This window comes from Procambarus clarkii, chromosome 79 (genome assembly GCF_040958095.1).
Source record: "Procambarus clarkii isolate CNS0578487 chromosome 79, FALCON_Pclarkii_2.0, whole genome shotgun sequence".
Lineage (NCBI taxonomy): Eukaryota > Metazoa > Arthropoda > Malacostraca > Decapoda > Cambaridae > Procambarus > Procambarus clarkii.
In genome coordinates, this window is record NC_091228.1 from 16,703,341 (window position 1) to 16,730,840 (window position 27,500).

Genomic DNA, 27,500 nt, shown 5'->3' on the forward strand with positions numbered 1-27,500 from the left:
GTTAGGTTAGGTTAGCTAGCCAAAAAAGTTAGGTTAGGTTAGGTTAGGTAGGTTAGGTCGTCGAAAAACAATTAATTCTTGAAAACTTGGCTTATTAGGCAAATCGGGCCTTGCAAAGTAGGCTGAGAAGTGCGTTCTGGCTACTAGGTACGACATATATATATATATATATATATATATATATATATATATATATATATATATATATATATATATATATATATATATTCTCTCAGTCTCTAATAGAATCTCTCCATAACTATTTCTACCTATCTTCCTTATGCATATAATAATTGCCGTCTATTGGTGTGGGGGTGGTCATAGAGGGAGGAGCTTATCAGTGCGATATAATAAGAAAATAGAATAGTTATCTATTTGCTTTGGGAAAGGGGCGGGGCCTGAGAGAGTCGTTTTGGAATTGTTGAATGGTCATCGGTTTTATGCTATTAGGGCTAAAGTAAGGATTGGAGAATTTTTATTTTTATTTTCCAGGGAGCAGTGTATAGTGGTGTAAATTTCTTCAGGAGAAAATGGTTATTTAATTTTAGTTTTCAAAATATTTTAATTAGTGAACCAGAGGACAGTGTTAAAAATCGCCGTGGGGATCAGAATGTTATCTTGACACGCTGTTGCCTCTAAAACTATGGCGACCCCAACCAGCTTATAATTTTTCCTTATCCCAGACCATTCCCACTGCAAAATTGGCCAAGGCTAGCCCGAAGCGTCTGGCATTAAACTTTGGACCAAAGAAAATCAGATAGAGAGACATTCTCTTTAGCATTATAGATATATACCATAAAATTTCCCCTGTCTACATTTTAAAATACTTGGAAATCCCAAGCGGCGTGTCTGAGCCTTGAACCTCCACTTATGTGATGCAAAGTTGCTTGATGACTTCCGCTGGAAATACGACGCATTAGGTGAGCGCGTGTATATATGTAAGCTTGAAGCCAGGCCCGGGACAGTCGCCCTGGAGGCTCCGAGGCGTGTGGATGTGTCGCTCCCGTTGGTCAAAGATGAGGTTAGTCATGTTACTACATTGCTCAGTAGTTACTATGGGGGTGTGTTAATTGTTAGGGATTTACTCTGGGTGTATTGAGGTCACCACTTAACGTTGTCGAAACTACTCTGCCATTGTTGAACATATAAGCTTTAGTAATTATTGCATGAATTAGGGAAATTCAAGACCAAAAAAGTCAGCATACAATGGCACTGAATTAGGCCGCTGGGATTGATTTCTGTGAGCGTCAGCAATACGAAAGCAAAACTCCGCGATATATTCACTGAAAAGTGTACCCTACTTCTCAAAGTATATACACCATGTTTACTTTAGTCTTGGACTGTGTTTAGGAATAAAATATACTTGTTGGTTGGTCGGGAAGCTGTTGTGGTGGTCTTAATGACCCTCCAGAAGTTGATAGGACTGAAGTGTACTTTCTGGTTGGTCGGTAAGTTGTTGTGTGATCTTAATAACCTTCCAACGGTTCAATGGATTAAAGTAGTCTTGCTGTTTGCTCAGAGAGCCTTATGGAGCCTTAATAAGCCTCCAGATAGAACAAGTTCCAGATTCGAGTCATCCTAGAAATGAGTGATCGCTGATGGTGTGATGTTCTTGAGCATGACAGTTTCAGAATAAGACTGTTGAAGGTGGAGATTCTAGTGCTATGGGTGCCAACTATACTAGTTGTTCACGAAGTTTGGCCAGGTGGGGAACTTTGAGAATTATTATGGCCTTGAACATAACAATAAGACCCACAACGTCACTACGGTGTTGCAGGCTTTGGTGTTCAGACCGTTCCCCTAGACTTGGTCAAGACTAGGGATCAGCCTTCACGAACAGCTCTCCACTTTCTCCAAAATTCGGGTGAATATTGGAGGGCAGGCAGTCCAGAAGAGGGGTCCATATTCTAGATGAGAGCGAACTAGTGCTTCATATAAGGTTTTGCAGCCCCTGCTTTCAAGAAGGTGTGAGATGCACCATTGGGCTGTAAGTTTCCTGACTGTCTTTTTAGCTAGGTTAAGTACGTGGCTCTTCATTATCAAACTTTATTCCCAATATGTCAATTTCATATCTGAACACAAGGTTTTATCCACTATTTTCGATATCTATCTGATTTGCAATGTGCAGTTAAGTTATCATCAGCGCCTGTGTTTTCTCGGCCGCAAATGTGACTTGCCATTTCCTACCCCAGGTAGAAATCGATGAAAGTTACTGATTGATAAGTCTTGTAGCAGTTGGTATTTCTTCTTACCAATATAGTCATCAGCATAAGCTTGAGGAATGAGGTGACGTAGATCTTTTTTTTTTCAACAGACATTCCACAGGAGAAGGCTAAGCACATTATCTTGTGGAAGGATGGCACCAATTAAGTGGCTTTCGGATTCTGCTCCATTGAGGACTACTCTTTTCAATGGAGCAGAGAGTAATCTCGATGGAGACTTCTCTCTCTCTCTCTCTCTCTCTCTCTCTCTCTCTCTCTCTCTCTCTCTCTCTCTCTCTCTCTCTCTCTCTCTCTCTCTCTCTCTCTCTCTCTCTCTCTCTCTCTCTCTCTCTCGCTCTCTCTCTCTCTCTCTCTCTCTCTCTCTCTCTCTCTCTCTCTCTCTCTCTCTCTCTCTCTCTCTCTCTCTCTCTCTCTCTCTCTCTCTCTCGCTCTCTCTCTCTCGCTCTCTCTCTCTCTCTCTCTCTCTCTCTCTCTCTCTCTCTCTCTCTCTCTCTCTCTCTCTCTCTCTCTCTCTCTCTCTCGCTCTCTCTCTCGCTCTCTCTCTCGCTCTCTCTCTCTCTCTCTCTCTCTCTCTCTCTCTCTCTCTCTCTCTCTCTCTCTCTCTCTCTCTCTCTCTCTCTCTCGCTCTCTCTCTCTCTCTCTCTCTCTCTCTCTCTCTCTCTCTCTCTCTCTCTCTCTCTCTCTCTCTCTCTCTCTCTCTCTCTCTCTCTCTCTCTCTCTTGCTCTCTCTCTCTCTCTTTCTCTCACACACACAACACACACAAACATTGTCTCTCTCCCCCAGGATGTGGTCGTGTGTGACGCTGGTGGTGGTGGCCGCCCTGGTGGGGACGTCCTCGGGAAAGGTGTACACAAAGTGTGAACTGGCCAAAGAGCTGACCAATACATACCACTTGTCCCGCACCCTTGTCAAGAACTGTATGTGTCCAGAGGCTCTGTCCACTTTGTCTCTCATGAAATTTGTTACGAAATTTGTTACACTGTCAGAATTAGGAATACAATCTTCGTAAATAAAAATCTGTGAAGATTGTGTAAGGATTGAAGTATACAAAGTCAATATATTTATTATAGAAAGTTAGGACAGTAATTTTTTTTATAGTTAAGGCAGCATGTTTATTTCATTGATTGATTTTGATTAATTCGCCTCAATCACCTCACTACCGAACTCCTTACTCACCCACGGCGCCAACCACAACAGTTGTGTGTATCGCGCAGTACGAGTCAGGCTTCAACACGGCCGCTACGAACAAGAACACCAACGGGAGTAAAGACTACGGCATCTTCCAGATCAACGACATGTACTGGTGTATTGGTGGGATTAAAAGTTCCTCCAATTACTGCAAGCTCCAGTGTTCAAGTAAGAGAGAGAGAGAGAGAGAGAGAGAGAGAGAGAGAGAGAGAGAGAGAGAGAGAGAGAGAGAGAGAGAGAGAGAGAGAGAGAGAGAGAGAGAGAGAGAGAGAAAGAGAGTGACAGAGAGAGAGAGAGAGAGAGAGAGAGAGAGAGAGAGAGAGAGAGAGAGAGAGAGAGAGAGAGAGAGAGAGAGAGAGAGAGAGAGAAAGAGAGTGACAGAGAGAGAGAGAGAGAGAACTCTCCATCGAGATTACTCTCTGCTCCATTGAAAAGAGTAGTCCTCAACTTACACAGAAGGTCATTCATGTAAGTCATTCAAAAACAGTAGACTTACTGTCTTTGAATGACTTACAGGGAACAATTGTGAATGGCAGATTGACTTGTGGAATTTTTTTTTATTATTATTATTTTTTACCAGAGACGTGGCCACACATTTACAATGCTAACCAGCATATATAAATTTTCTTCTTTCCTCCATGGACGGGGTGAGAGATCTGTTAAACATATAGTCCAGCGATTTATTGAACACTCAACCTCAGGCTGATTGAAGTGCTTTTAAAATCCTAATCTAACCCTACAAACGGGTTACATATATATATATATATATATATATATATATATATATATATATATATATATATATATATATATATATATATATATATATATATATATATATATATATATATATATATATATATATATAAGAAGGGAGTACCACCTCTAGCTGGAAGAAGGGGGACCCATAGCCTCGGAGGAAACCACGCATACCGCATTAGAGGGAATGTTATATATATATATATATATATATATATATATATATATATATATATATATATATATATATATATATATATATATATATATATATATATATATATATATATATATATATATATTGGTAGCAGTCATTCTTGTAAACATATGTTGTTGAATATGACCGAAAGGGTAAGATTAATAATTCTAACACGAATCTTCTCAATATTTCTTACGTTCTTCTTCACTGTCGAGGGTAATTAATAAATTAACTCTCCCAAATTCATTCTTTATTTTTGGTCTGATGCCTGAACGCGTTTCGTAATGCTTATTACATTTTCAAAGACTTAGTTTACACATAAAATTTATCATACTTATACTCGTTTTGGGTGAGGTGATATGGCACAAAAGTTTTGGGTGAGGTGACAGAACATATGCGAGAACACGGAACAATGGGTATAAATTGGGTATGAAAACATAAGAATGGAAGTAACTACAGAAGGCCTATTAGCTCATACTTCCTTTTGCTACTTCTATGTTGGTTCGGTGTCTGGAAGTGGGTAGAATATAGTTGTGCATTAATTGGCTGTTGATTGCTGGTGTTGACTTTTTGATAAGTAGTGCCTTGCTGATGTTGAGTCTCCTGCTATCGCTGTATTTATCGATGATTTCTGTGTTGCTTGTTAAGATTTCTCTGGTGATGGTCTGGTTGGTAGAAGAGATTGTATGTTCCTTGATGGAACCATGTTGTTTGTGCATAGTTAATCGCCTACAAAGAGATGTTGCTGTCTTACCTATATATTGTGTTCTTTGGGGCTTACAGTCCCCAAGCGAGCATGTGAAGGCATAAACGACGTTGGTTTCCTTCAGGGCGTTCTGTTTGGTGTCTGGGCAGTTTTTTATGAGTAGGTTGGCCGTTTTTGTTATTTTTAAATAAATTGTCAATTGTATCTTCTGATTTTTGTCTGTAGGGATAACGTTCCTATTAATAATATCTTTCAGGACACTATCCTCCATTTTATGAGCCGTCGAAAAGAAGTTCCTGTAAAACAGTCTAATTTGGGGTACAATTGTTGTGTTAGTTGACTCTTCAGAGGTTGCATGGCGTTTCACCTTTCTTTTTATGACGTCTTCAACATAACCGTTAGAGAAGCCATTGTTGACTAGGACCTGCCTTACCCTACAGAATTCTTCATCGACTTGCTTCCAACCAGAGCTGTGATTGAGAGCCCGGTCGACGTAAGCGTTGACAATACTCCTTATTGTACCTGTCTGGGTACCATCTATTTTTTTATCTATCTTGGGGACACCAAGATATCTGTAAGACTCTGTTCAAAGATAACAAGGCCACATTTCTCAGCTCTAGTAGCAAAAGCATCAAACAGAACTTGCATTCTAGGCTCGGAGACAGCCTGTAAACCTATGTCAACAGCATAACAAATGACCTTGTCTTCATTATTAGTTGGAAGATCTTTAATAAGTTTATGCATTAGAGCGTTGATAACAAGGGGCTGAGCCCCGTACTTGTGGAGTTCCTAGTTCAAAGTGTTTGCTCTCTGTGCTTTTAACACCATTAAACAAAACATATGCTGTTCGATTAGATAAATAGCCCTTTATCCATTTCAGTAATTTTCCATGCATTCCTAGCTCAGCAAGCTGTTCTAGTATAATTTCCCTGTTTGCTGTGTCAAATGCTGCTACCAGGCCGATGAGGACTGCTTGAGGTGAATTTTCAATATGAGCAAAGTTCTCAGCAAAAGTTTTGTGTACTGAGCCCAGGCATAAATCCAAGTTGGGTTGACAGGTGCCCCTGTATACGATACATGAGTCGGTTAAGGACAATGCATTCAAGAACTTTACAAACACACGATGTTAGAGATATGGTCCTATAATTATCTGCATATGGTATGGGATAGGAACAATGACTCTTTGGACATTAGAGTCATTGGACTCTTGTACTTTTCGTCCAAGCATCAGGAAATACTCCTTCACTTAAACTCATTTTGTATATCACTAAAAGTGGATTACCTGGCACTTGTGAGACTAATCTCAGTAAACTGTGAGTAATACCGTCCTCTGCCGAAGCAGTTGATTTGCCCATCTTTAGTGCATGATTTAATTCCCATTCAGTTACATCATTAAGGTCCGACGCGTCGATAGCTTTACAGGCAAGATTGATGGTTCGTTGTCTGTTGAGGTGTGTGTTTTTCAGTTTGTTCTGTGTGTTATGTGGGAGTGAGTTGTAACTTGATGTTAGTGCCCATTGATCAAGGAGAATGTTTGCTTGTTCTAGTGGGCTGTTCAGTGGTTTGGATGGGTTCCTTCTAGAGATTTTTCTTATCTTTTCCCAAACTTCATCAAGTGTTGTTTGCTCATTTATACTTTTAGGAACTCTTCCCAATGTTTATTACGTATAACGTTGCTCATGTTTCTCATCTTTGTATTCGCAACATGAAATGCATGAAAGTCACTTTGTATTTTGGTTCGTTTGTATGTATCTCCAAGCTGCTTTACTCGTTCATGATCTTTAAGAAATACGGGGTCAAGGACCCACTTGGGTGGTGGTCGGTGTTGTCCATTTTTGCTAGACTTACAGCTTGTTCCTCAATACACCCATGTGTCGTGGTAGGCTAGATTCGCTGCCAAGCCGTCAGAGGGGGGGGGGGTAGTCACTGCACTTGCGTTCCTCAATTGTTGCCTGGTGCTGCGTATGTGAGGGTCGCTGTCGGTGGTGTGGTGCGCCAGCTGCCCAGTTAGGCGGCTGGCGTTATGGCGTCATTTGGATCCCCTAACCGGCGGATTGACTCAACAGGGCTGGAAGTTTCTGCGCCTGAGGATTGGCCAGTAGTGGAGGTGGGGCTCCTGGACGTCCTTCAAGTCGACATTTAGGATCTTCATGGAGTGGAGAAAGTGTTGGATCGCCGTGTGGTGGTGACGTTTGCTTCGTCTGCTTCGTACCAGCGTTTTGTACATAGGTTTGATGGCCGTTCTCTTCAGGTACCTGATTCTGCTGGTACTGTTACGGTTTCGGATCGGTGTATGCCGCCAACGTTTCTGAGTGTCCACTGGGTTCCATTAGATTTCCCCAAATCTGTGCTGCGTGCCTGCTTTGCAATGTTTCGTACTGTTTTTTCCCATCGTGTTAATTGTTTACGCTCTTGGCGTTTGGCGGGTTTGCATCTTGGCGTTCAGACGCTTGTGATGGGTTTAAACTGTGCTATTCCATCACGAGTTCGCTTCTTCGACTTCACCATGAGGGGTCTTTTATCAAGGCCAACCATGTAAATGTTTTTCGTGTGGTGAGGAAGGTCACTACGTGGCTGGGTGCTGCGCTGAAGGGCCTTCCGTCTTACAAGAGATTGATTTTCCCCCATTGGTGTGAGTGGGATTGAGCCTGAGGTCCTGGGGCCTGCTGATGTGAGCTGTGCCGTTCCCCAGTCAGCTGGGCAAGATATTTTGCCTGTCACTGCTCTACCTGACCAGCCAGTTGGCCCACTGACCTGAAGGTGCCTGTTGTGGATGTTGTGACGAGCATCCGGCTCCGCATGCTTCTGCCATTGTGGTGGATGTTCCGGTGGTGGTGGTGCAAGGACATGTAGTTGGGAGCAGTGTGGTTTGGCCTGATATGTGTGTTAGTGGTCCCGTGTCTGGTGTCGACGTGGCCGGTGGGGCTCCTGCTACCTGGGGGTGTGTCCTTCTGAGGGTCCTGGGAGGCCTTCCCCCTTGGCGGTGCTGGCCTCCCTGGCTCCCCGCCGCAAGAGGGCACCGCGGGAGCGTTCTCGGAGCAAAGGTCTTCCTGGGAAGAGGGTTTAGGCTTTACAAGGAGTGGCTTTGAATGGTTGTCCTCCTACCCGCCTTTTCCCCTGCTGATGTCGTGGGATCTGGTGGTGGCATGGTGGGCAGTCGGGACATGGTTTCCCTGCTGGATGTGGACGCAGATACCAGCTGAGAAGTGGCGGCTGGGGCAGTGTTGAAGGAAGAAGGCGTGGTTGCCCCTGTGATGCTTAGGAAGACTTCTGGGGCCTCCATCCCTGAGAGACTGTCCTCTGTGGGACAGCGGGTTGGTGGCCAGTGTATTGCTGCTGCTGCTTCTGTGTTGGGTTCGTGTGTGCCACCAGTGGGGCCTGAGGGGTTAGGGGGTCTTGATTTTTTCTCCCGATGGCACCCTCTCTTACATGTGCGTCCCTGTATGTGCGTGGGTTGCATGATTTTGCTGTACAGTTGGGCCTGGTGGATGTACTTCCTGAGCAGCGTATGGATGTGGCTTTTATTCAGGAACATAATGTTAAGGATGTGACTGTTTTGCATGGTCTGTGTGAGGTTTTTCATGTTGTGCTTAACCCTTCGAGGATGTCCTTTGGGGGTACGATGATGCTGTTTTCTAGGAGAGTGTCCATCTCCGTGTGAGGCACGGAGATGGATGAGGATGGGCGGGTTCTGTTTTTCTAGGTGGAATATTTGAGGGTGGAGATTCCACTCTTGACTGTCTACACCCCTTCAGGGGTTGCCGTCATCAGGAGAGGTAGGATTTTTTCAGAGAGGTGTTTCTGCATTTTTTACGCCATGATACATGGGTTATGTTTTTTGGTGGGGGATTTTAATTGCGTCACCCATGTGAGGGACCGCAATAGTGCCTGGCCACAAAATGTTTCTGGGGTGTTGGTCGAGACTTGGCAGTGTTGCGGGTTCCGTGATGCTGCCGTTATGTACTCACCTAATTGTGCTTGCGGGGGTTGAGCTCTGGTTCTTTGGTTCCACCTCTCAACTGTCAATCAACAGGTGTACAGGTTCCTGAGCCTATTGGGCTCTATCATATCTACACTTGAAACTCTGTATGGAGTCAGCCTCCACCACATCACTTCTTAATGCATTTCATTTGTCAACCACTCTGACATTAAAAAAATTCTTTCTAATATCTCTGTGGCTCATTTCGGCACTCAGTTTCCACCTGTCTGTTCCACCTGTTTAATAGCCTGTCTTTATCTACCCCTATTAATTTCCTTGAGTATCTTGAATGTGGAGATCATGTCCCCCTAACTCTTCTGTCTTCCAGTGAAGTGAGGTTTAATTCTCGTAGTCTCTCCTCGTAGCTCATACTTCTCAGCTCGGGTACTAGTCTGGTGGCAAACCTTTGAACCTTTTCCAGTTTAGTCTTATCCTTAACTAGATATGGATTCCATGCTGGGGTTGCATACTCCAGGATTGGCCTGACATATGTGGTATACCAAGCTCTGAATGACTCCTTACACAAGTTTCTGAATGCCGTTCTAATGTTGGCCAGCCTGGCATATGCTGCTGATGTTTTCCTTTTGATATGGACTGCAGGGGACAGGTCTGGCGTGATATCAACCCCCAAGTCTTAATCTCTCTCTGACTCTTGAGGAATTTCATCTCCCAGATGATACCTTGTATCTGGCCTCCTGCTCCCTACACCTATCTTCATTACATTACATTTGCTTGGATTAAACTCTAACAACCATTTGTTTGACCATTCCTTCAGCTTGTCTAGGTCTTCTTGAAGCCTCAAGCAGTCCTCCTCTTTCTTAATCCTTCTCATAATTTCGGCATCTTCAGCAAACATTGAAAGAAATGAATCTATACCCTCCAGGAGATCATTTACTTATATCAGAAACAAGATAGGACCGAGTACCCTGTGGAACTCCACTGATGACTTCACGCCAATCTGAGGTCTCACCCCTCACCGTAACTCTCTGCTTCCTATTGTTTAGATACTCCCTTATCCACTGGAGCACCTTACCAGCTACACCTGCCTGTCTCTCCAGCTTATGTACCAACCTCTTATGCGGTACTGTGTCAAAGTCTTTCCGACAATACGAAAAAGGCAGGATTGTGTGTGGTGGTGCGTTGGAGTATACCTTTTCTGTGCGTGGGGAGTGTTCTAGGCTTGATCGGTTTTACGTTCATGGGAGGGATGGTTCTGTATTCGGATTCTGCTCTGAACCTGTGGCTTTTTCTGGTCATTGCTTGGTGGTGGTCCGAGTTGGTGTTCGAAGTTAGGTGAGGATGGGTCAGGGGTGGTGGAAGTTGAATTGTGGGCTGCTGCATTGTCCGAGGGTATGTGTTCAGTTTCGGGGGTGGTGGGTCGGGGTTGTTGCCCGGCGGTGTACCTTTTCTTCTCTTTTAGATTGGTGGGAATGGTGCAAGGTGGAGTGTCGGAGTTTCTTTGGCGTAGTTGCGAAAAGGGAGGCGGCGGGGAGGTTTGGGTTGCTGTGGTTGCTTCAGGCGCAGCTGTGTCGATTGTTTGTGCGGCTGAATGCGGGGACTGATTGTTTTGTGGATATCTTCGTGTGCAAGGAGCGTATTTGTGGGCTGCGAGACGAGTTGGCTGACGGAATTCGTGTGCGGGCACGTATGATGGAGTGCGTGGAAGGCGAGCGGCTTTCTCCCTTTTTTTGCGGAAGGAGAAAGCTATTTAGAACTCTGTCCTTTTTATGGGCCTTCATCGTCCTGATGGTTCCACATTCTTGAACTGGAATGAGGTTCTGCTATATGTGCGGCAGGAGTTGGAGGCATTGTATGGGGAGGTGCAAGTAAATAAGGAGCTCGCTGCTTCTTTTGCATTGTTGCACGCCAGGGTTGTCGGGTGCGAATTGTTCTACGTTAGTGGGGGACGTCTCGTTGTTTGAGCTATTGGGTGTGGTCCGGTCCTTTCGGTCTGGGAGGGTGAACTGTTCAGATGGCCTTCCTGTGGAGTTTTATATTACATTTTGAGATGTGCTTGGGGAGGTTTTCTTGGAGGTGGTGAGGGCTTGTTTCCAGGGTTGCGTTCTGCCTGCATCCCAGTATGACGGGATCGTCCGGTTGCTCCCGAAACCTGGCGATTTGCGGTTTTTGTTGAAATGGCAACCTATTTCCGTATAGAATGTTGACTACAAGGTTGTGTCGACGCTGTTGGCGGGTCGCTGTTGTGGTGTTCTTGGTTGTGTCGTCTCTGTCGAGCAGTTTTGTGGTGTTCCGGGTAGATCCCTAATTCATTGCAATTCTCTCTTTCGAGATGTGCTCGTGTATACCTTGGAGTATCGCATGTCAGCTACAATGCTTAGCTTAGATTGGTTGAAGGCATTCGACCTTGTGTCATTAGGCTTTGTGTTTCGGACGTTTGAGCGCTTTGGGTTTCCGTTGTTGTTTGTTGTCAGGGTACGCATGTTATATGCTCATTGTAGTTGTCGTGTTTGTCTAAATGGGTTCTTAGTGCTCCTTTTCCTGTTCGCTGGTCCATGCATCAGGAGTGTTCTTTGTCTATGTTGCTTTATGTACTTTTTCAGGAACCCTTCTTTCGTGCAGTCAAGGCTTGTGCCTTGGTTGTTCCTCCTCGGTTGCCCTCTGGTCTTCGTCTGCCGATTTGTGGGTATGCTGACGATACTGTGCAGTTTGTAGCTTCCGAGGGTTCTATCGGTGCGGTGCAGGATCTCATTCGGCGGTGTTGGTGTTGGTCGTGGTTTCCAGTGGTTTCTTCCATTAGGATTCTTTGGTTGACTTTGTTCAGCTCGTAGGACCGTTCTTTGGATTGGAATTGAGATGCTGTATCCTATTCTGTTGTGGGGTTGCGATCGGGTTGTTGTCGGCGAGGCCATTGATGATTTATCAACGAGCGCTGATTGTCATTTGTAAGGTCCTTTCGAGGGTGTGGTTCGGTGTTTCCCCTTGGATCGACGGAGGGCTCGGGGCTTGGAATGTCGGGTTTATCGTTGTGTGGTGTGGGAGGTACCATCCGGTTTGCCGCACTACGTTGGTGTTATGCCTGAAAGAGGGAGGCGAAGGCATCCCTGACGTTTTTACCAAGGCCAGGGCCATATTTTGGGTCTTGTTGCGTAAGGGGTTGGTTTTGGATGGGGTTCTCAATGCGTTGAGTGTCCTCTTTTGTTCGGTTCGTTTTAATTACATGGTGGGACTTGTAGGCTGGTCGCGGGGTTGCGTTGCAGACACCTCCTGTGTACCCCTGGGCAGCTGAGATCCTACATGCCCTCTGTCGTCACCCTGGACTTCTGTCTCGTTTGTTTCGGGATGTGTATCGTGTTTTATTTTGTCGTGAGCACCCTCGGGTCGAAGTCCTCTTCCCGTGCTGGGATTGGGGACACATTTGGTCGGTTTTGGGGGGCAACACTTGGCACCGCAGCAGAGGGAATTTATCTTTTGTATGTTACATATGTCGTTGCTGGCGAATAATCGCTTATCGTTTATCGAATAATCGTTTCCCGGAGGGTTCACAATATTTTGAGTGTCTTGGTTACCGATTATGTGTATTGTGTGCATGAGTGGGGCAGCGTGAGGACTATGGGTTTGCTCGGGTTCTGGGGTTCCTGCAGGGGCGGCTGCGGTTTACCTGGTGGTGGTTGTGGAGTGCTTTTCCGGCGGATTTTTGTAGTTGGTTTACGGATGCGTATTTTTGGGGTGAGGAGCTGGTGAGGGGTTAGATTGGTGGTTTGGGGGGTGCTTGCATCTGGGCGTTGTTGGGGTGTTTGCCTGGTTTGGGGTGTGAGTTCGTTGTGTTTGGGTTGTTAGTGTAGGTGGGTTTTCCTTTTGTCTTCCCTTCACCCTCCTTCGGGCCTCCTCGGCAGTAGGTGGTGTGGGTTGTGTGAGTGTTGTGTTTTTGTGCTGCTCCCGGTGTGTGTGTGCGCTGTTCTTCCCGGTTCCTGCGTGTTCTGGTGGGTGTAATTGTGTGCGTGCGTGTATGTGCGTGTATGTGTGTGTGTGTGTGCTGTGGGTCTCTTCCCGGCTCCTGCGCGAGCCTGTGCTTCTGTATTTCCCAGTTGATGTGTGTGTGTGCTGGTCTTCTTAAGGTTTCCATGTATCCTATCCGGCTTGTCGTGTCCTGTGCTCCCTGTGTTGGTGCCGTGAGCATTATGGCTTGCTCTATTACTGATTTATGTTATCTTCTTCGTTTCTATTTCTCTTTATAATTGTATTTATGTTTCTGTTTTATGTGGTGTGTGGCTTTCATAGGTTTTCTTTTTTGTTTTTATGATTATAAATTCCCCTGTATTCTCATGTTTGTGCCTTTCCGGTTCCAGCACGTTCCGGTTGTGTGTGTGTTTGTGCGTGCCGGGTTTGTGCTTGTGTGTGTCCGAGTGTGGATGGATTTTCTCCTCCCCGGTTCTTGCGTGTGCCTGTTTTTGTTTCCTCTGTCTGTGCATGTGTTTAGGTCTGGTTTGTCTTTCCCGGTCTGTGAGTGTTCAAGTGTATACGGTACTTTCCTTATGCCCGGCAACAGCTTGTTTTTGTACATAATTTTCTGTACCTATTGCTTTTTTTCCTTTTGTGTTTATTGTTCTGTATACTGTGCAAGGTCCAGGGCTATATTTAATGTGTTTTCTACTTCATGTCTGTTTCATGTTCTAATGTACAATGTTTGTTGACCTTATTTGTCTATTTTGTGTTTATTTTACAAATAAGAAAAAAAAAGTGTCATGGTTGGTAGTAATTGTATCAACGAAGTCTCAGGAGAAGGCTTGTACATTCGTTATTGTGTAATCTCGATACCATTTTGAAATATAATTAATAAAGTGGTTATGCAAACCATATGGAATATTCATTTTCCGTCTCAGATGTCTATTAAGTACATTACAGTGTACCTCATAGGAAGCAGAAACTGCATAGTGATCACTAACCAGGTGATTTACTAACGAGCATTCCATATTGTCTTGCACAAGGTTTCTGCTCATTACATAATCTAGTCTGCCTCCCAATAAATGAGTTTGGGTATCCGTAGTATACACAATTAATCATCATCAGTACTGGGGCTGCATGTGCTTAATGGCTTCCCTCCCTAAGCGCCCTGTGAGTACTGCCCCTGCGTGACAGGGCTATCTACCCTGGGGCGTTCGGGAACCATTCCCATAGAGGTTCTTGCTGCTTGGCATTTGCCTCACCCTTGGGGCCAGCTTTAATATGTTGTCATAAACATATTTCATAAAGTTGCATCCGTTATCGTTGTTAGTACTGTCTCCCAACGTAATATGTCTATCATTAAAATCTCCCATGTATATTGTCCCATGATTGTCTAGATCTGGAAGCAATGTTACATTGAGTTTCTGGCTTCTGGCATATACGTTGAGGAATGAGAAGTGGCCTGCTGCAATTTGTAAATGAAAGTGTTGGACTAACAGGTGGCTGTATGACTGACAGGTGACCTTATATCACTGACAGGTGACCTAGTATTTCACCTAGTTAATGACCTTGTATGTGTGTTTCAGACCTCCTGAACAGCAACATTGGTGATGACGTAGACTGCGCTCAGACAATCTACAAGCGGCAGGGATTCAAAGCCTGGTGAGTAGACAGTTTTTGTGATCACTACATCAGTTTTATAACCTTGGTGACCCAAGGATTCGGAAAGCACGATGATGGAGTTTAGAAATAAAGGAAGAAGATAGATATTTTGTGTGTTGTAAAGTAGTGGTTTGACCACTTTCGGTCTGCAATCGTTGTGTTGGGCAGTACTGATTGGATGTGTGGGTTGGTGCATCATTCAGGCCGGCTGGTGGTGGAAGTCAGTGTTGGGCTGGTCCCGTTGTTCGGGCTTCTGGAGGCGCAGATTTTGTTTAAGTTGACCTCACCGAACTTCAAGTATTCTGCCCTGCTTACGTGTCTCAAAGGAGGTCCATGTACACACACACACACACACACACACACACACACACACGCGCACACACACACACACACACACACAGGGGCCTCGTAGCCTGGTGGATAGCGCGCAGGACTCGTAATTCTGTGGCGCGGGTTCGATTCCCGCACGAGGCAGAAATAAATGGGCAAAGTTTCTTTCACCCTGAATGCCCCTGTTACCTAGCAGTAAATAGGTACCTGGGAGTTAGTCAGCTGTCACGGGCTGCTTCCTGGGGAAAAAAAAAAAAAAGTAGTTAGTAAAGTAGTTAGTAAACAGTTGATTGACAGTTGAGAGACGGGCCGAAAGAGCAAAGCTCAACCCCCGTAAAAAACACAACTAGTAAACACAACTAGTAAACACACCCACACACACACACACACACACACACAGCCACAGAGATATTAGAAAGAACTTTTTTAGTGTCAGAGTGGTTGACAAATGGAATGCATTAGGAAGTGATGTGGTGGAGGCTGACTCCATACACAGTTTCAAGTGTAGATATGACAGAGCCCGATAGGCTCATGAATCTGTACACCTGTTGATTGACGGTTGAGAGGCGGGACCAAAGAGCCAGAGCTCAACCCCCGCAAACACAACTAGGTGAGTACAACTAGGTGAGTACACACACACACACACACACAGGAAAGGCAGTGGCGTTGCTGTGCTGGTGAAAGAACACCTAAAGGTGAGGGAAATAATGACTGCCAATCCACAAGAAGTTGACATAATAGCACTAGAGATCTGCCATGAGGATGATAAACTAATGATCGTAAATGCATATAGTCCACCGCTAAGCAGCACATGGTCAAAGGAGGAGCTAGATAGTAAACGAGAAGGTCTTATAACAATAATGAGAGAGATCATAGCGAGAGCGGATAACGATAGTTCATGACTGTTGATAGTCGGCGACTTCAACTTGAAATCCATAGACTGGGAAGCATGTGAAGCTAAAATAGAAGATTTCTGGACCTGTAAATTTGTTGACTTCATCCTGGAAACATTCTTGTATCAACATGTTAAACAAGCTACGAGGATGAGGGAAGGGGACGTTCCCTCCATGCTAGATTTGATATTTACCAGGAAGGAGGAAGAAATATTTGACATTCAGTACCTTCCTCCCTTGGGTAAAAGTGACCATGTCTTTTTGGGAATAAAGTATGCAATGCGTTATAATCTGGAAGAAAATATGACGGTCGATGCAAATGAAAAACCTGACTTTAGGAGAGGACATTATGGCAACCTTAGAAATTTTTTTAGTGAGTATAATTGGACAGACTTGTTGCTAGGCAAGGAAGTGAATGAGATGTATGTCAGGTTTTGTGAAATATATGATAAAGGCACAAAAAAATTTATACCAAAACAGAAGCAGAACTAGAAAACAGGATTGGTTCAACAGAAAGTGCGAGAGGTCCAGAGACCAAAAGACACAAAAATGGAATCAATACAGGAAGAGGCCGAACCCCCAAACATACCAGCGATACAAAGATGCGAGAAACAACTACACGGCAGTGAGGAGAGAGGCAGAAAGAAATTTTGAAAAAGGGATTGCAGACAAATGCAAAACAGAACCAGGTCTGTTCTACAAATTCATAAACAACAAATTGCAGGTAAAGGATAATATTCAGAGGTTGAAAATGGGAAATAGATTCACGGAAATTGAAAAGGAAATGTGTGAAACATTAAACGAAAAGTTCCAAAGTGTGTTTGTACAAAATGAAATCTTCAGGGAACCAGACACAATAAGAATTCCAGAGAACAACATAGAGCACATAAAGACGAAGTGGAAAAAATGCTCAAGGAGCTAAATAAGAACAAAGCAGTTGGTCCAGATGGAGTTTCACCATGGGTTCTGAGAGAATGTGCACCTGAGCTCAGCATTCCTCTTCAACTGATTTTTCAGGCATCCCCGTATACAGAAGTTGTAGCTGATGTGTGGAAAAAGGCTAACATAGTTTCAATCTACAAAAGTGGAAGCAGGGAAGACCCCCTTAATTATAGACCGGTATCATTGACAAGTGTAATAGTCAAAATATTGGAAAAAATAATTAAAACTAAATGGGTAGAACACCTGGAGAGAAATGATATAATATCAGACAGACAGTATGGTTTTCGATCTGGAAGATCCTGTGTATCGAATTTACTCAGTTTCTATGATCGAGCAACAGAGATATTACAGGAAAGAGATGGTTGGGTTGACTGCATCTATCTGGACCTAAAAAAGGCTTTCGACAGAGTTCCACATAAGAGGTTGTTCTGGAAACTGGAAAATATTGGAGGAGTGACAGGTACGCTTCTAACATGGATGAAAAATTTTCTGACTGATAGAAAAATGAGGGCTGTGATCAGAGGCAATGTATCGGACTGGAGAAATGTCACAAGTGGAGTACCACAGGGTTCAGTTCTTGCACCAGTCATGTTTATTGTCTACATAAATGATCTACCAGTTGGTATACAGAATTATATGAACATGTTTGCTGATGATGCTAAGATAATAGGAAGGATAAGAAACTTAGATGATTGTCATGCCCTTCAAGAAGACCTGGACAAAATAAGTACATGGAGCGCCACTTGGCAAATGGAATTTAATGTTTATAAATGCCATGTTATGGAATGTGGAATAGGAGAACATAGACCCCACACAACCTATATATTATGTGAGAAATCTTTAAAGAATTCTGATAAAGAAAGAGATCTAGGGGTGGTTCTAGATAGAAAACTATCACCTGAGGACCACATAAAGAATATTGGGCGGGAGCCTATGCCACGCTTTCTAACTTCAGAATTGCTTTTAAATACATGGATGGCGATATACTAAAGAAATTGTTTACGACTTTTGTTAGGCCAAAGCTAGAATATGCAGCAGTTGTGTGGTGCCCATATCTTAAGAAGCACATCAACAAACTGGAAAAGGTGCAAAGACATGCTACTAAGTGGCTCCCAGAACTGAAGGGCAAGAGCTACGAGGAGAGGTTAGAGGCATTAAATATGCCAAAACTAGAAGACAGAAGAAAAAGAGGTGATATGATCACTACATACAAAATAGTAACAGGAATTGATAAAATCGATAGGGAAGATTTCTTGAGACCTGGAACGTTAAGAACAAGAGGTCATAGATATAAACTAGCTAAACACAGATGCCGAAGAAATATAAGAAAATTCACTTTCGCAAACAGAGTGGTAGACGGTTGCAACAAGTTAGGGGAGAAGGTGGTGGAGGCCAAGACCGTCAGTAGTTTCAAAGCGTTATATGACAAAGAGTGCTGGGAAGACGGGACACCACGAGCGTAGCTCTCATCCTGTAACTACACTTAGGTAATTACACTTAGGTAATTACACACACCCACACACACACACACACCCACACACACACACACACACACACACACACACACACCCACACACACACACACACCCACACACACACACACACACACACACACACACACACACACACACACACACACACACACACACACACACACACACACACACACACACACACACAGACCCAGACATAGTGGCAATAGTGGAAACTAAAATAAATGGCATGATCTCGGATGCAATCTTTCCAGAGGGGTACCAGGTGATAAGAAAAGAAAGGACACAGAGACAGGGAGGAGGAGTGGCACTCCTAATAAAGCGGAAATGGAAGTTTGATGAGCTGGAAAATCCAGGTACCAATGAAAGCACGAGCTTCATACATGGAACTCTGACAGTGGATGGGAAGAAGATTGTAATCTTGATACTCTACAATCCCCCACCAAACAGTAGAAGGCCTAGGCAGGAGTACGAGGATAGCAACAAGACATGTATAGATGAACTGCAGAGGGCAGCAACTATAGCGCATAGAATGAGAGCGAAGCTGCTGGTCATGGGGGACCTAAATCACGGAGAGATAGATTGGGAAACGAGGAATCCCCATGGCGGGGAGGAGACCTGGGGAGCGAAGCTGGTAGACGTTATTGACAGGAATTTTCTAACACAGCATGTGAACGAAGATACTAGGGAAAGAGGAGGGGGATACGCCCAGCCTATTAGATCTCATTTTCACCCAGAATGTAGAAGACATCGAGCAGTTGGAACATGAAATAACACTAGGAGCCAGTGACCATTGTGTTCTAGTATTTGACTACATGATGGAGCTTAAAATTGTGACCAAAGGACAAGAGGTCCGGGAAAGGAAACTTGATTACAGAAAAGGGGACTACAGAAGGATAAGGGACTACCTGGGAGAAGTGCAGTGGGAGGATGGGAGGAAGAACTTAGAGGAAGAACAGTGCAAGGTATGATGAACCAAGTCATATTGAAATGCAAGGAGGCTGAAGAGATTTATTCCAACAATAAAGGAAAAAAGCAGGAGGGAATATAATAACCCATGGTTTAATAGACAGTGTCAGGAAGCAAAGGTGAGAAGCAGGAGGGAGTGGAGGAAGTACAGAAGACAAAGGACAGAGGACAACAGGATTAGATATAACAGAGCTAGGAATGATTACATTAACATAAGACGAGTGTCGGAAAGAAATTATGAGAATGATATTGCAGTCAAAGCGAAAAAGCAACCTAAATTACTACATAGCCATATAAGAAGGAAGATGTCGGTAAATGACCAAGTGACAAGACTGAGGAAAACAGAAGGGGCATATACAGAAAGCGACAAGGAAATCTGCGAGGTACTGAATGCAAATTTCCATGGAGTGTTCACAATCGAGCCTGAGCAGCTCCCATTGTTAGAAGCGATTACCCTAGATGAAAGACTACCAGATATAGAGGTGACAGCAGAGGAGGTAATGAAACAGTTGACAACACTGGATGCAAATAAAGCTATTGGACCAGACAAAGTATCACCGTGGATACTTAAAGAGGCAGCGCAGGCTCTCAGCGTGCCTCTGGCAATGATCTTTAATGAGTCACTTATGTCGGGGGAATTGCCCAGTTGCTGGAAGGAAGCAAATGTCGTACCGATTTTCAAGAAAGGTGATAGGGAGGAGTCACTTAACTACAGACCCGTATCACTGACAAGCATCCCCTGCAAAATACTTGAAAAAATAATTAGGCTAAGAGTTCTTGAGCACCTGGAGAGCATTGGGTTTGTAAACAAGCACCAACATGGGTTCTGGACAGGGAAATCATGCCTAACAAACCTTTTGGAATTCTATGATAAAGTAACAAGGATAAGACAGGACAGAGAAGGCTGGGCAGACTGCATATTTCTTGACTGCCAAAAGGCCTTTGATACAGTACCGCACATGAGACTGCTATACAAACTTGAGAGGCAGGCAGGAGTAAGCGGAAAGGCCCTAGTATGGGTGAAGAACTACCTAACAAGAAGGAGCCAGAGGGTAATGGTATGGGGCGAGAAGTCGGACTGGCGAACAGTAACAAGTGGAGTACCTCAAGGATCGGTGCTGGGACCAATTCTCTTTCTAATTTACGTAAATGATATGTTTACAGGAGTGGAATCATACATGTCAATGTTTGCGGATGACGCAAAATTAATGAGAAGAGTTGTGACAGACGAGGATTGTAGGATCCTCCAAGAGGACTTAAACAGGTTGCAGAGATGGTCAGGGAAATGGCTACTGGAGTTTAACACCAGTAAATGTAAAGTTATGGAAATGGGATCAGGTAATAGGAGACCAAAGGGACAGTACACAATGAAGGGGAACAGCCTACCTGTAACGATTCGATAAAGAGACCTGAGAGTGGATGTGACACCTAATCTAACTCCTGAGGCACATATAAATAGGATAACGACAGCAGCGTACTCTACACTGGCGAAAATTAGAACTTCATTCAGAAACCTAAATGAGGAGGCTTTTAGGGCACTTTACACTGCCTACGTGAGACCCGTCTTAGAGTATGCCGTGCCATCATGGAGCCCCCATCTGAAGAAACACATAAAGAAACTGGAGAAGGTTCAGAGGTTTGCGACGAGGCTTGTCCCAGAGTTACGAGGGATGGGATATGAAGAGCGTCTGAAGGAACTGAACCTTACGACACTAGAGAAAAGAAGGGAGAGAGGAGATATGATAGGGACATATAAAATACTCAGGGGAATTGACAAAGTGGAAATAGATGAAATGTTCACACGTAATAATAACAGAACGAGGGGACATGGGTGGAAACTGGAAACTCACATGAGTCACAGAGATGTTAGGAAGTTTTCTTTTAGCGTGAGAGTAGTGGAAAAATGGAATGCACTTGGGGAACAGGTTGTGGAAGCAAATACTATTCATACTTTTGAAACTAGGTATGATAGGGAAATGGGACAGGAGTCATTGCTGTAAACAACCGATAGCTGGAAAGGCGGGATCCAAGAGTCAATGCTCGATCCTGCAAGCACAAATAGGTGAGTACACACACACACACACACACACACACACACACACACACACACACACACACACACACACACACACACACACACACACACACACACACACACACACACACACACACACCACACACATACACACACACACACACACACACACACACACACACACACACACACACACACACACACACACACACACACACACACACACACACACGCGCGCGCGCGCGCGCAGAGATATTAGAAAGAACTTTTTTAGTGTCAGAGTGGTTGACAAATGGAATGCATTAGGAAGCGATGTGGTGGAGGCTGACTCCATACACAGTTTCAAGTGTAGATATGATAGAGCCCAATAGGCTCAGGAACTTGTACACCTGTTGATTGACGGTTGAGAGGCGGGACCAAAGAGCCAGAGCTCAACCCCTGCAAGCACAACTAGCTGAGTACAACTAGGTGAGTACACACACACACACACACAGAGCCCTCATTATGACACAGCCCCCCACTCTCCCTCACCCTACCTAAGCCTTCCCCTCTCCACCACTCCCCAGAACCCTCCCCTCTTCCTCACCCACCTCAGCCTTCCCTTTCCCCCATGCCCCCCAAGCCCTAACCCCTTTATTGCCCCCCAAACCCCCCCCCCTTCTCCCCATATCCCCCCAAACCTCCCCCTCAACCTTCCCCCTCTCACCCCCCAACCCTCCCCCTCTCACCCATGCCCCCAACCCTCCCCCTCTTACCCACCCCCCTACCCTCCAACCCAAGCTCTTCCTCCTCCACCAGTCTCCCCGAACCAGATCCTCCCAGCTCCCGCTCACCCCAGACCCCACAGGTCCCCCCAGAGGAGAAGCAGAAGAGAGTCAGTTTCAGGGTAATGTACTCGAACATAGATGGGATCACAAGCAAGGCAAGTGAACTAAGGGAAAAAGCACAAAAAGTGAACCCAGTTGTAATCGGACTCACTGAAACAAAACTCTCTGGAATCTAAACAAATGCCGTGTTTTCCCAGGAGTACACAGTAATAGGGAAAGAGAGGGAAGGTAGGGGAGGAGGCAGAGTGGCCCTACTCATGAGAAAGGAATGGAGTTTTAAGGAGATGGCTATCCTGGGCTGTGAGGGTTTCAGAGACTACATAGCAGGCACCATGAGAATGGGAGGACCAAGAATAGTAGTAGCAGTAATATATAACCCTCCACCAAATGACAGAAGACCCAGTCAAGAGTATGAAAACAACAACATAGCAGTTAACACTGTAATTGAGAGGGCAGCCCCTGCTGCCTGTAGAAATAGATCCCACCTGCTCATCATGGGGGACTTCAATCACGGAAGGATTGATTGGGAGAACAAGGAACCGCATGGAAGCGAGGATACGTGGAGAGCCAAACTACTGGAGGTGGTGACTAGAAACATCTTAACCCAGCATGTCAGAGAACCCACAAGGATTGCCTAATAAGGCAATCCTAATGAAAGGGCATGGAGAAACTATAGGAATAACAGGACACTGGAGAGCAGAGAAAGATACCAGAATGCCAGGAATGAATATGTCAGGATGAGAAGAGAGGCAGAAAGACAATACGAAATTTACATCGCAAGCAAGGCAAAGACTCAGCTTAAATTGCTGCATAGCCACATCAGGAGAAAAACAACAGTAAAGGAACAGGTAATGAAATTAAGGATAGGGGCGGAAGGATTCACTACAAATGACAAGGAAGTGTGTGAGGAACTGAATAAGAAATTCCAGGAGGTCCTCACCTTAGAGCAAGGAGAAATTCCAGAGATAAGTGAGGGAATAGCTAACCAGGAACCACTTGAAGAGTTTGAGATTACCAGCGGGGAAGTAAGGAAGTGTTTACTAGAGTTGGACGTGACGAAGGCTATAGGCCCAGATGGAATCTCCCCTTGGATACTAAAGGAAGGAGTAAAAGAACTGTTCCTACCACTCTCTATAGTATATAACAAATCACTGGCAACAGGAGAACTGCCAGATATTTGGAAAGCAGCTAACGTAGTCCCGATATACAAGAAAGGGGATAGACAGGAGGCACTGAACTACAGGCCAGTGTCCCTAACCTGCATACCATGCAAGTTGATGGAGAAGATTGTGCGAAAAAAACTAGTGGAGCATCTGGAGCGAAGAAACTTTGTAACACAGCATCAACATGGGTTCAGGGATGGCAGGTCCTGCCTCACAGGGTTACTTGAATATTACGACCAGGCAACAAAAATAAGGCAAGAAAGAGAAGGGTGGGCAGACTGCATTTTTTGGATTATCAGAAAGCTTTTGATACAGTGCCACACAAGAGGCCAGTGAGAAAGCTGGAGATGCAGGCTGGAGTGAAAGGGAAGGTACTCCATTGAATAAAGGAGTACCTAAGCAACAGGAGACAACGAGTCTGTGTGAGGGGTGAGGTCTCAGACTGGCGAGACGTTACAAGTGGATTCCCGCAGGGGTCAGTCCTTGGACCTATACTGTTTCTGGTATATGTAAATGATCTCCCAGAGGGTATAGATTCGTTCCTCTCAATGTTTGCCGACGATGCAAAAATTATGAGGAGGATTGAAACTGAGGACGATAGTAGGAGGCTACAAGATGACCTAGACAGACTGAGTGAATGGTCGAACAAATGGCTGTTGAAGTTCAACCCGAGTAAATGCAAAGTAATGAAACTAGGCAGTGGAAACAGGAGGCCTGACACAGGATACAGAATAGGATATGAAGTGCATAATGAAACAGACAGAGAGAAAGATCTAGGAGTTGATATCACACCAAACCTGTCTCCTGAAGCCCACATAAAGAGAATAACGTCTGCGGCATATGCGAGTCTGGCTAATATCAGAACAGCGTTCAGGAACCTGTGTAAGGAATCATTCAGAATCTTGTACACCATATATGTAAGACCAATCCTGGAGTATGCGGCCCCAGCATGGAGCCCGTACCTTGTCAAGCACAAGACGAAGCTGGAAAAAGTCCAAAGGTATGCTACTAGATTAGTCCCAGAACTAAGAGGCATGAGTCATGAGGAAAGGCTGCAGGAAATGCACTTTACGACGCTGGAAGACAGAAGAGTAAGGTGGGACATTATCACAACCTACAAAATCCTCAGGAAATCGACCGAGTAAACAAAGATAAACTATTCAACACTGGCGGGACGCGAACAAGGGGACACAGGTGGAAGATGAGTACCCAAATTAGCCACAGAGACATTAGAAAGAACTTTTTCAGTGTCAGAGTAGTTAGTAAATGGAATGCACTAGGAAGTGATGTGGTGGAGGCTGACTCCGTACACAGTTTCAAATGTAGATATGACAGAGCCCAGTAGGCTCAAGAATCTGTACATCAGTTGATTGACGGTTGAGAGGCGGGACCAAAGAGCCAGAGCTCAACCCCCGCAAACACAACTAGGTGAATACATCTAGGTGAGTACTTACACACACACACACACACACACACACACACACACACACACACACACACACACACACACACACACACACACACACATTAAGATTAAGCAAGAAAGAGAAGGCTGGGCATTTTTTTGGACTGTCGGAAAGCTTTTGATACAGTTCTCCGTAAGAGGCTGGTACATAAGCTAGAGAGACAAGCAGGAGTAAATGGTAAAGTGCTCCAGTGGATAAGGGAATACCTAAGCAATAGGAAGCAAAGAGTTACAGTGAGGGGTGAGACCTCAGATTGGCGTGAAGTCACCAGTGGAATCCCACAGGGCTATGTTCTCGGTCCTATCCTGTTTTTGATATACGTGAACGATCTCCCGGAGTGTATAGACTCATTCCTCTCAATGTTTGCTGACGATGCCAAAATTATGAGAAGGATTAAGACAGAGGAGGACTGCTTGAGGCTTCAAGAAGATCTAGACAAACTAAAGGAATGGTCGAACAAATGGTTGTTAGAGTTTATCCCAAGCAAATGTAATGTAATGAAGATAGGTGTAGGGAGCATGAGGCCAGTTACAAGGTATCATTTGGGAGATGAAATTCTACACGAGTCAGTGAGAGAGAAGGACCTGGGGGTTGATATCACGCCAGACCTGTCCCCTGAAGCAAATATCAAGAGGATAACATCAGCAGCATATGCCAGGTTGGCTAACATAAGAACGGCATTTAGACACTTGTGCAAGGAATCATTCAGAACTTTGTATACCACCTATGTCAAACCAATCCTGGAGTATGCAGTCCCAACCTGGAGTATGCAGTCCCAACCTGGAGTATGCAGTCCCAACATGGAGTCCATATCTAGTCAAGCATAAGACCAAACTTGAAAAAGTTCAAAGGTTTGCCACCAGGCTAGTACCCGGGTTGAGAGGTATGAGCTACGAGGAGAGACTACGGGAATTAAACCTCACGTGGCTAGAAGACACAAGAGTTAGTGGGGATATGATCACCACGTACAAGATTCTCAGAGGAATTGACAGGGTACATAAAGACGGGCTATTTAACACAAGGGGCACACGCACTAGGGGACACAGGTGGAAACTGAGTGCCCAAATGAGCCACAGAGATATTAGAAAGAATTTTTTTAGTGTCAGAGTAGTTGACAAATGGGACTCATTAGGCAGTGATGTGGTGGGGGCTGACTCCATACGCAGTTTCAAGTGTAGATATAATAGAGTCCAATAGGCTCAGGAACCTGTACACCTGTTGATTGACAGTTGAGAGGCGGGACCAAAGAGCTAGAGCTCAACCCCCGCAAGCACATGTAGGTGAGTGCATATAGGTAAGTACACACACACACACACACACACACACACAAACACACATGGGGGGCTGGTGGCTCAGTGGAAAGCGCTCTAGGCTCGTGGACCTAGGGACCGGGGTTCGATCTCCGGTACCGCCGGAAAAAACAAATGGGCAGAATTTCTTTCACCCTGATGCACCTGTTACCTAGCAGTAAATAGGTATCTGGGAGCTAGACAGCTGCTTCGGGCTGCTCCTTGGGAGAGTGTATATGTGGGTGTGAAAAAACATTAGTTAGTAACAGTTGATTGACTGTTGAGAGGCGAGCCAAAAGAGCAGATCTCAACCCCCGCAAGCACAACTAGGTGATTAAACAAATGTAATCGACGTGATGTACGCGAATATAGATGGAATTACAAGCAAGACAAGTGAACTAGGGGGAAAGAGCACAATAAGTGAACCCAGATGTAATTGAACTCACAGAAACAAAACTCTCAGGAATCATATCAAATGCGGTGTTTCCCCTGGACTACACTGTAATAAGGAAAGAGAGGGAAGGATGGGGAGGAGGCAGAGAATATAAATATATGTATAAATATATATATATATATATATATATATATATATATATATATATATATATATATATATAATATGTATGTATATGGGGGAGGGCTGCGTTTTTAGGGACCCTTAGCCTCGAAGAAGAGGATATGTAGCACCGAAGGAAACCTTGCTGGGCTCGAATATGTGTTCACTCATCATTTTCTCCTTCCACACCAACCAACTGACCTTATCTCTCACCAAACTTCTAAATACTTCTATCTATTTAACAATTACTGTATTTTGTCGTATATAATCTACCTTTTCTACCGTTAATCTACCATTTACAATAAATATGTATAAATTTATACTGTCATCTCGTCAGTTCGGTCAATACTGAAACGAACAGTTTTAGTCCACATAAGAATCTCTGATTCATATAACTTGTAGTTATTAATACCTTTGGTCTCAGGTACGCTTGGAGGGCCCATTGTGAGAAACAGGATCTGGATAAGTACATAGCCGGGTGCTTCTAGAGGTTCCTAGGCCTACACGCAACTGAAGAAGTCTCCAGTGGACAGATGTGATAGTTGTTGACAACTTAGATTGATGGTGATTCTGGAGTTGACTCCTCTATTTTGAGATTGACACACACACCAAGCATATTATCATGCACTAATATCCTGCCAGCAACACACAGCAACATATATATATGTATATAAATATATATATATATATATATATATATATATATATATATATATATATATATATATATATATATATATATATATATATATATATATATGTCGTACCTAGTAGCCAGAACGCACTTCTCTGCCTACTTTGCAAGGCCCGATTTGCCTAATAAGCCAAGTTTTCATGAATTAATTGTTTTTCGACGACCTAACCTACCTAACCTAACCTAACCTAACTTTTTCGGCTACCTAACCTAACCTAACCTAT

The 27,500-nt window shown here is 44.3% G+C and overlaps 1 protein-coding gene across 1 annotated transcript in view; it reads left to right on the forward strand.

Annotated features, from left to right (window-relative positions):
- The first annotated feature begins 905 nt into the window (after window positions 1-905).
- Window positions 906-27,500, forward strand: part of LOC123764615 (lysozyme c-1) — a 27,163-nt gene continuing 568 nt past the window's right edge. The window contains exons 1-5 of the mRNA XM_069314557.1: window positions 906-1,021; window positions 3,007-3,140; window positions 3,421-3,579; window positions 14,544-14,619; window positions 27,007-27,500. The exon at window positions 27,007-27,500 is cut by the window's right edge and continues 568 nt beyond it. Of these exons, the coding sequence (XP_069170658.1) occupies window positions 993-1,021; window positions 3,007-3,140; window positions 3,421-3,579; window positions 14,544-14,619; window positions 27,007-27,070 (462 nt within the window). The 5' untranslated portion in view covers window positions 906-992 and the 3' untranslated portion in view covers window positions 27,071-27,500. The remainder of the gene's footprint in view (window positions 1,022-3,006; window positions 3,141-3,420; window positions 3,580-14,543; window positions 14,620-27,006) is intronic.